Source organism: Haemorhous mexicanus, chromosome 2, assembly GCF_027477595.1.
Source record: "Haemorhous mexicanus isolate bHaeMex1 chromosome 2, bHaeMex1.pri, whole genome shotgun sequence".
Taxonomy (NCBI): Eukaryota; Metazoa; Chordata; class Aves; order Passeriformes; family Fringillidae; genus Haemorhous; species Haemorhous mexicanus.
Genome location: NC_082342.1, coordinates 33,613,012 through 33,622,372, shown reverse-complemented (window position 1 = coordinate 33,622,372; position 9,361 = coordinate 33,613,012). Strand labels below are relative to the sequence as shown.

The 9,361-nt window shown below is 47.7% G+C and overlaps 1 protein-coding gene across 3 annotated transcripts in view; it reads right to left on the bottom strand.

The window, feature by feature from the left end:
- TCAF2 (TRPM8 channel associated factor 2) overlaps positions 1–9,361 on the bottom strand; it is a 37,296-nt gene that overhangs the window by 20,485 nt on the left and 7,450 nt on the right. For 2 of the 3 annotated variants that reach the window (XM_059838328.1, XM_059838329.1), the window contains exons 2-6: positions 8,240–8,359; positions 6,793–7,426; positions 3,343–4,313; positions 1,345–1,439; positions 77–290 (exon numbers count right to left, since the gene is read on the bottom strand). In XM_059838328.1, the coding sequence (XP_059694311.1) occupies positions 77–290; positions 1,345–1,439; positions 3,343–4,313; positions 6,793–7,409 (1,897 nt within the window). In that variant the 5' untranslated portion in view covers positions 7,410–7,426; positions 8,240–8,359. Of the gene's footprint in view, positions 1–76; positions 291–1,344; positions 1,440–3,342; positions 4,314–6,792; positions 7,427–8,239; positions 8,458–9,361 lie in introns of those variants that run through there. The other variant, XM_059838327.1, reaches the window with a different exon arrangement.

Here is a 9,361-nt window from a genome sequence, read left to right as displayed (position 1 = left end):
CCTTCCTTTCAGTCACTGGGACAATGTCACCTGTAAGCAGCTCTCAGGCAAAAAGCACCAAGGTAAACAAACCTACCAAGCTTGAAGAAAGGAGCTCTGACTGCCCCTTCCACCGTGATGGGCACATTCCCCAGTGCACTCTTTGCTGGTACTACGATGTAAATGAGGCCGCCCCAGAGGCAGGAAATGGATTGTTTCTGGCAGGCAACATCACAGGTGCGGATTACCACCGGTGCCCGTTTCAGCTCCGTGGCTTTAGAGAGGTCATCCGTGTGACACCCAACCTGCACCTGGCAAGCAGAGGTGTAGGAAGAGCTGGTCAAAAGTGTGACAGTGTGAGCTGGCAGACTCACCTCAGCACCCACTGCGAGCTGGCAGACTGACCTCAGCACCACTGAGCTCTCCACTGCAGCACTGCCCCTGCAGAGCACGCACACAGAAGCAGCCTTCTGACTCCAGCCTAGCTCAAGTTTTCAGCCTGTGATGACCAGAGGCAGTAAATACAGTAAAAAAAATAAAAACAAAATAAAGCTCATGCTGTCCCTGTCTCAGTCTTACAGCTCTTCTCCCAGTATTCCTGGCTCAAGTGCATCCTTCACCAGCAGGTCAGAGTCCTGAAGTGACTTCTTCCACTGCACTGCACTTGCATTGATCATTCCTCCACCCTTCCCCAGCGTCAGAGTCACTTCCTATAAGGGCATTTGGAGAGATGTGGTCATGACTGGCTTCTTTTACTGTGCCTCCTCCTTAGAGCTCTTATAGTAAAACAGACAGCATGTGGCTTCAGGATCAGACAGAAGCACCTGAGTTAACTTTGCATTTCAGCTGCTTCAGGGAGGTCACTGCAAAAAATATCCAAGCAGGTAAGCATTTGCTTCTGTTGTATTTTGCAGAGAACAGGATCCCAAGTAACAGTGCCTGTCTCATCTGGATACATCTACATGACCAGCAGTGACAGCACTGTCAAAGGAGTTTATGAGGGATCTGGAGAGATGGAATCAAGTTTGGCTCATAGAAGGGCCCAACTACTTATCCTGGACCTGAAAATCATCCTGATCAGGTTTTTTTGCACCATAACAGAACAAAAACCAACAGCCCTCAAGCAGCAGCCACACTCAATTATCCCGCCAGCGCACAGAATGGGAGGAATGCAAAAGAAAAGCGTGAGGACACAAGGTGAAGAAATTATGACAAAGCATTTACAGTGCCACGGGGTGGCAGCAGTAGGAAAGGGCGGGAAAGGTAGAAAAAGCCATAAAGGAGAAAAGCTGTCCCCGTGCTATTTTTGAGCGCTCACCCGACAAATACACGGGTGTAAACCAAGGCCAAGCAGAGAGAGTTTACCTTCAGACCAGCACCGAGCACCAGGCAAGGGCACGTTACCACTGCTGTGTGCCCTTCGGGGAGGTAGAGTCCTGTGCTCCTCCAGGCTGTCTTTCCTAAAATGTAAAAGAACACAGTCCTGAACAGTCAAGGACCATTACAGATCCTGGAGACTTCAAGCTGCAACAGGAGAATAATCTTCCATCCTTTCCTTTTCCCTTGCTCTACACTCACAGAACCATCTCGTATTTACCCAACTTGTCAGAAATACAGTTTCAAAGAAATGAATAAAATCATCACACCATTAGCAAGCAAGCCCATCCAGATTTACACTTCTGGAAACACCAAGCTTTAATATGCTTAGTAGTATCTCCTAAAAATGAGAAGGAAAAAAAAAAAAAAAAAAAAGAAAAGAAGCCAAAACCCCATCACTTCCTCCACTCAGACCCTCTTATCCTCAAGACCTCATAAGACATGCCAGCTATGGTGGGATTACACAATTGAAGCTGTAATGATCATAAAACATTTCCCAAATAACAGACTGATGGTGGCATCACATTTTTCCTTAGTGACCGGTCCAGCACAAACTGGAGCCCACAGGAATTGTCATTTCTAGCTGACTGAAGTGATAAGAAAGCCTCAAGAGACCACTCTGTGCTAGGTGTACCTGTAAGAAGGGTCCCACTACAACTCAGCATGTTTCTAGACAGTCTTCCTATGGAAATGCAAGTCTCCTCAGCATAAATCTGTTTAAACACTTACAATCTACAAAACTTACAGTGCAAAACTGATCCATCTCTACTGTAGTGATCAGGCAGATCACACTCCCTAATTCTGACATAAAGTTTACTTAAGGCATATTTCAATCCAAACACCCCAAGTCCTAAAAAGAGCTGAACTGTCATTAACCACCCAAGTTACAACCTTTCCTGTCACCCATGAAAGCAGAACCAGTTGTGTCAAGCAAAACCTAATCCAACGAAAAATGCAAATTAGACTATATCACAGTGTGCTACCAGTTCATCTCAGTTTTGCTGAATTTGTTCCAGAGGCAGTTTTGAAATGGTGTTCAGGGTTTGCTAGCTTTTATTTTTTTTTTGTTTATCTGAAATGACACAAATTCTGAGTATTTTCTGCTTTTGTCCTGACTCATTGGTGTTAAAACCAATGAGAAGTTACTCTACAACTTTTCTCTCTGCACAGCCACTATACTCAAACATTGCCTTTCCAGAACAACCTCCTTTATCTCATTAGAACAATTTGGAAACAACTCCTCTAAATCATATTCTAAAACCAAAAAAATCTGTCCAGGAGACAAAAGTTACTAGTGGAATTTAACCCAGAGTTCAAACATATCAGTTGTGAGCAGGAATCTCAGCAAGCTGGTACAGATACAAGGCCTAAGCTTAGACAAATAATTTATGATGTATTTACCCAATACTTTGGCTTCAGGGGCAGTGTCAGCCCAAGAAGATCCCACCATACTTCCATCCTCTTTCACCCCCAAAACCAGATCTTCCCTCCATTGTGCTGATATACCAAGCTGTGGGACTGTGCTACAACTCAGGCTGAAATTACCTAGATATCAAATAAACCTTTTGTTTCTAACTCCCACCTCTTTGTAGGATGGCTCCATAGATGGCTGTATCAGCACAACTATGGGAACCCCAACCTGCAGTGTGGAGTCCAGGGTTTCTCAGAGAAGCTTTCTTGCCAAAACCATTGAGCCATGCAAGTGCCCCGCGGTACTGCTTGTTGGGGGTTCTTCTACTGCCAGTGCCTGTGCACCAACAGGGAGAAAGCAGGATTTCCATGGGGTGTTTCAGGTGCCAAAATCAGGGCTGGCCACAAAAGGAGCCTGTCTGCCACTGCACTGAGCTCAGTCTCCTCTGAAGCCCAAGGTGAAATTGCAAATCTGTGCCCATGTTCAAGCATAGGCAGATACAGGCACACTGAGGGTGGGCACCCCAGTGATCCCTGCGACAGGATGCCTTGAGAGGAAGAAAGATAACTCCTCACCTGGGTTTGTGCCATCGATTTCCACAGTGACAGGGAAGGCACAGACCCCAGCAGCAGATTTCTGCACCAGGGCAGCGCTGTCTGTCATGGTGAGGGACAGCTCAGTCGCCATGCAGAGAAGCACTGCCTCTCTGGAGTTGCTCTTGATGGGGCAGTGCCTGCTGACCTGCGGGATCCCAGTCCTCTTGAGCACTTTGGTCAGCACGCGGTGCAGTGAGGCGTATGCTGGGCAGTCGTGGGCTGGGATGTGCAGGAAGGCAGCGCAGTCCCGTGCCAGGGGGTGCAGCCAGCCCTTCAGGGGCTCTGTGAGCTCCTCATGTCCCTGCAGCTGCGTGCTGAAGAGCAGGAGCGCCCTGCGGAAGTGGTAGTGCTCCCCTGGCCCCAGGGGTGGGTACTTGGCTGCCTGGCCGCTCTGCCCCAGGATGCTCAGCCCAAAGCGGTTCAGGATCCTGTTGCCAGGATATTTTGCCACAGCTGCTTTGCCAGAGTTCTGGGAACCCCAGTACCAGGCCTGGCCCCCCACCAGCAGGCCACCTCCCTCTGCCACAAAAGCGTGGATCCTCTCGGCTTCTCTGTCGCCATAAGAAGTGCAGCAGTACACGCTGATGTCACCCGCCAGCTGTGACACCTGCGACTTCACCTCTGCCTGAGACAGCAGGCTACACAGCTTCTTCAGGCTGGGATCCACCCCCACCAGCCCCTTCCTGCCGGCATCCAGCCAGGAGACAGCATTGAGCAGGAATCTGGCCAGCTTTGGGGAGAACAGTTGGCTCTCATGGGTGGCCACCAGCACGCGGCCGCGGCCGTAGCGTGCGGCAGCCAAGAGGCAGCGCTGGGAGCTGTCCAGGCACAGTGGGAAGGACAGGGCTCCGTGCACCAGCAAGGTGGAGGGGATGCCCCCCGTCACCAAATCCAGCTCCGGCACACCGCGCAGGAGAAACTCGGCGTCACGGCTCAGGTTGGCCTGGTGCCTGCAGAACCAAGAGAGGTCCAGGTTAGCCCCCAGCCCAGAATGCTGGGCACAAAATGACTGGCACCATAGCTGAAACTTAAGGAGTTCTCTTCTTGATTTCACAGAATATTCTGAGTTGGAAGGATCACTGAGTCCAGCTCTTAAGTGAGTTTGATCCCCCATACAGGGATCAAACCTACACCCTTGACACTATTAGTAGCACCATGTTCTAACCAACTGAGCTATTCTCAGTGGCCATCCATGCCTCTTCTTTTTCCTTCATCCCAGGACATCATACTGTCAGTTCTTCCATTTAAAAAAAAAATAAATCCATCAATGTCTCATTTTTCTCCTTCTAAAGCCTCAGTTGTTACAGTCAAGCAGATCTGTAGGAATCTCAGCCCTCATTTAAAAATTGGAATAAATAGGTCAAAAGGAAGCTTCTAGACTAATGTCTTTGAAGAGCCACTTAAAAATCTAAATACAGTGCAGAAATTCAAAAATCAGGCCCTTCAAAGTTTCTTAAACTGCAGATTTAAACTGCACAGAATGTGGGAATTGGCATATCTCCTTTAAGAGAAACTTCCTCTATTTGCTCCACCCTAGCCTTTATGAACTAGGCAAGCCCAAAAGATTTCTGTGCCTTTTCCCAAGCTCTGCCACTGTTGAGAACTGAAGAAAGGAGTGCTAGGACAGATGGGCTACACAGACAGGCAGACACACAGCCAGACAAATCATGAGTGACTGGAAGTCGAATTAGAGCCTTAACACATACACCTCACATTACCTCACATTGTTGGTCTCCACAATAAAAAGAGATTAGGCTGTGCAAGGCTCTCTTATCTCTGCTATTTTCATATAACTCCTATGTGTCACTGTGGAGAAAGACATGCTGAATTACTCTCTTTTGCTTTGTGCACACTTTCCCCCGGTTCTGCCAAACAGTTTTCCCCCAACACATGTGAAGGATCTGTTGCTATGTGGCCGTTGCTGCCAACTCAGTGAGAATAAATGATGCTGCCCTTCTTCATGCCCGTAGGACAGGAATTAAATCTGCAGCTCTCCTTTGGTTATTACTTTACTGAGACCCTTTGTCACACAGAGCATGTGTCCAGGCATATGGCACAGCTCTTGTCTCAGACTAAAGCCTGATTCTCTGCACACAAATCTGGCAAGACCCAAATGTACAGAGCTGTTGAGTACACAGAAATTGGAGATCTAAATTTCTCTCTGGCTCTGGATTCATACAAAACCCCCACAGAAACAACCTAAACAAGGTGTAATTCACCCTTAGTTACCATGTGAAGTCTGTAAATTGTGATGTAATTTTTCTCTTCTGAACTCCCCACCCCTTTACCTCTTTCATGCCCTGTGCATGAAGCAGTGGGAACATGCTTGTGCAATGCAGGTGGTAACAAGAAGCGACCAGCAAATTTTAATTAGGCAGCCTGATTTGTTAGCTGTGCCCTAAGCATTTCACTGAATTAAACAGCAGAGCTCACTACTACCTTTACCAGAAAACAACAGAAAGCATAAAATTCCACTAATTGTTTGAAAATATTAGAAATTTAGCATTCTACATCCACAAGGAAAAGGCTGTGAAGGAAAGACTTGGAGGGAGTTTTACTGTAATTGCTGTGGCTGTCACTACAGTGAAATGAAGCTGCCACACAGAGGAAGTGCAGCAGCACTAATGCTCCTTGGAGAACCTGCTGTGCCTTATGTAACTTAGCAGAAAGTGGCAGGAGAAAGAGCCTGGCATGGCCACTGGCAAGGAGAGGAAGAGAGCAGGGCAACATCCAGGTCTCCAATGCCTGGTCAGTTGTGCAATATGAGCCCTGAGTTTTACACCTGATAAACCCACTCTGTGGGTTCATCCAGAACCCAAGAGAGCCAGGCTGCAATCCCAAACAAACTGGGAACACTGAGATTTCTTGCCCACAGCCTGTTTCAGAAGCTGAGAAGGGAGGCGGCACCCAGCCTCAGCTCTGGCCAGCTCCAGGGGCTTACCTGCAGAAGCAAATTCCTGCAAGAACAGGCTAAACAGGTTTGACAAATATCAGCCAGAGCCTGGCCCAGAGAGCTGTCCTGCTGCTTCATCTCCAACATGGTTTACAGCTGTGGGAAAGTTGCCCTGAATGTATGGATGTGTGGGGCGAGGGACAGGAGTTCCCCCTCCTGACCCTGTTTTGCTGCATTTTACTCAGGTACACTTGATCAAGCAGGCTGTTCTAAAAGATGGCTCTTCTCATTTCCTTCTCTGAGCATGGATCCCCTGGGCCTGGTCCTGCTGCCCTGGGAGCAGCTGAAGACAGCATTTTTTCCAATTGCAAAGAATGGGAAAGTCCCCTTTTAATTGGAAGGCAACAATTCCATGCTGGTTTTTAAAGAACCAGCATTCACCATCACCCTCACCTCTCACCTCCCAAATCTTCTACAAACAACTCACCCACATAACCTAATTGGTGGTTTAAAGAAAGGGCAATTCAGGTACTCACGGGACAACTAATGGGATCTTGGGAATCTTCTTGGCCACTTTGAAGATGCCTTTTTCCACGGCATTTCCTGTGAAGTACACGCCAGCCACGCTGGTCACCTGGTTCCCAGGGAATTCGAACAGCACCTTCTCCTTGCCGTGTTGACTTGCCCAGTACCAGGCTTGGCCTCCAACAAGCAGCCCTCCACCCCCTTTGACAAAGTCCACGATGCCTTTGGCCTGGGAGCTGTCATAGGCATCCATACAGAACACCCCCATGGATGGGCTGGGCTTCGCCTCCACCTGCACTCGGGTGCCAGCCTCGAGCAGCACCTGGGACAGGGAATCCAACCGAGGATGAACCCCAACCAGGGCCTCCGGGCAAGGCTTGAGCCACCCCATGGCATTTCTGAGGAACTGGGAGAACCTGGGGCTCTTCAGGATTCCTTCATGGGAAACGACCACCATGCGGCCCTTCCCATAGTGTGAGACCGCAATCAGGACCTGCTTCTTAGCACTCAGGAGCACAGGGTAGGCGTCCTCTCCAACCAGGAGCAGCTCACAGGGAACAAAACCTCCAGTGAAGTCCCACGGGCCAACGCCATCCACTAACCGCTCGTAGATGGCACAGGGTTTCATCTCCAGGACACTCCTGTCTGGTGGAGAGAAGAACAGCCTCCATTACAGTGGAGTTCAGCAATAAGGAACAGCTGTAACAACCCTGTGGAGCATTTTTTTTTTTTGTTGGCTAGTAGGAACTCCAAGCAAAGAGGAGTCAGATTTGTGGATACAACTTTTTTGGGGATTTGGTTTGTTTGTCATTTTGTTTGTTTGCTTGCTTGTTTTAGCTTTGTTATCACACTATTTACACATTGAAATAGAAGTGACAAGTATACCATGACTATGGAGACAAAATGACTGTTTCAACAAATTCTGCTATGCACCATGGAGGAAAACAGGGAAATAAAGGTATTCACTGTCCCATTAACAATTTATTTGAAGAGGGAGAGTGCCAGAAGCTCCAGGAAGTCTACTAGGAACTTGTATGGGTAGAGGTGGTTTACACAAGAACAGCCAGAAAATGAAAAAGCTGTATCAACACAATGCACAATATAATTCAAACATGTGGTTCACATTTTAGCTCCTAACTGGACAGATACAGAGCTACATGCTGTTGCTACAAGATGTTGTACTTTTCTACCTCCATTTAGACACTATCAGGCTGTGCTTACTATTAGGAGGTGCTGTGAGGGAGAGGTAAGTCAGCAAAAATGATGGAGATGACCAGCTTCCCTGCAATAACTGTGAGTTTAAAGCACATAGTACCCACGAGAGCATGTCTGGGCACAGGAGATTAATGACCTAGCTCCCTGATCCAAACTGTTTTAAATCTCAGTAAAATAATTTCTCTTTCCCATAGCTTTGTTTCATCTGTTTTCCCACCTGTGAAGTAAGGAGAGTGTACTGACCTCGATTGCCAATCCCTTTGAGGTCTGTGAGTGACACTGCTCTGTTAAGGCTCCCTCGGTTTGAAAGTTTGGCTCAGCTTTGTCCTGAAGTTGTCTTCTGCTGATCTGGGGCAGCTGTGGCTGTGCAAACAGGAAGGCTTTGAGGTATGAGACTCTGACCCAGTCCCACCCAGCTTGTGTCATTCAGGATTCAGAAGAGTGACTGAGCACAACACCTACGGCAAGGGAAGGAGCTGCTCTGAAGGGGCGTGGACCTTTCCCTGGCAGCATCCCACGCCAACACCAGGCTTCACACACACTTCATATTTGGCTACCCTGAAAGGAAACCCTTGTCAGCCAAACACAGGAAAATGGCAAGTCCTGGAGAAGCTGCATCCTTGATCTGGATTTGTCAAAAGCCCCAGGGTGCTTAGAAACAGCAGCCTGATCTAGAATGACAGTATCACTTATCCTCTCTGGCCATGCCTGGAAGTGCTGTTTTTCACCAAAACTATCATGGGACTCCTCTACTGTCTTATATATGATTCATGAGTGATCATGAATCATATACAAGACAATAGAGGAGTCCCTGTTAATCCCATTGTAATTTTTATCCCATGTTAATCCCTGCTAATTAACATGGGATAAAAACTACAATGCCCAGTAACCAAGTGCTTGATTGCTGCCTTAGTCTGAACCCCAGCATTTTGTTGCTGGGTTTGAAGCAGCCCTACATGTGAAGGCAAATACAAGGTCTAAGTGCTTTAGGGTGTTTTATTACGAAACATGCAGCAAAGCATTTATGCAGCCTTGGAAAATACTGAAGGTTTTTTGGTGATTTCTGTGGGTTTGATACTAATATACCTATACTGACACACTGACCATGGTGCAAGGGAGAGGAAAAACAGGTGGATAGTTTCAGCAACTCATATGAAGCTATAGAATCACAACTACTGAATGGTTTGGGTTGGAAAGGGACTTAAAAGTACATCTAGTTTCAAACCTTTTGCCATGGGCAGGGACACCTTCCACAAGAGCAGATGCTCAAAGCCCAGTTCAGCCTTGCCTTGAACTCTTCCAGGAATGGGGCATCCAGAGCTTCTCTGGGCAACCTGTGCCAGTGTCCTACCATCTACAGTAGAG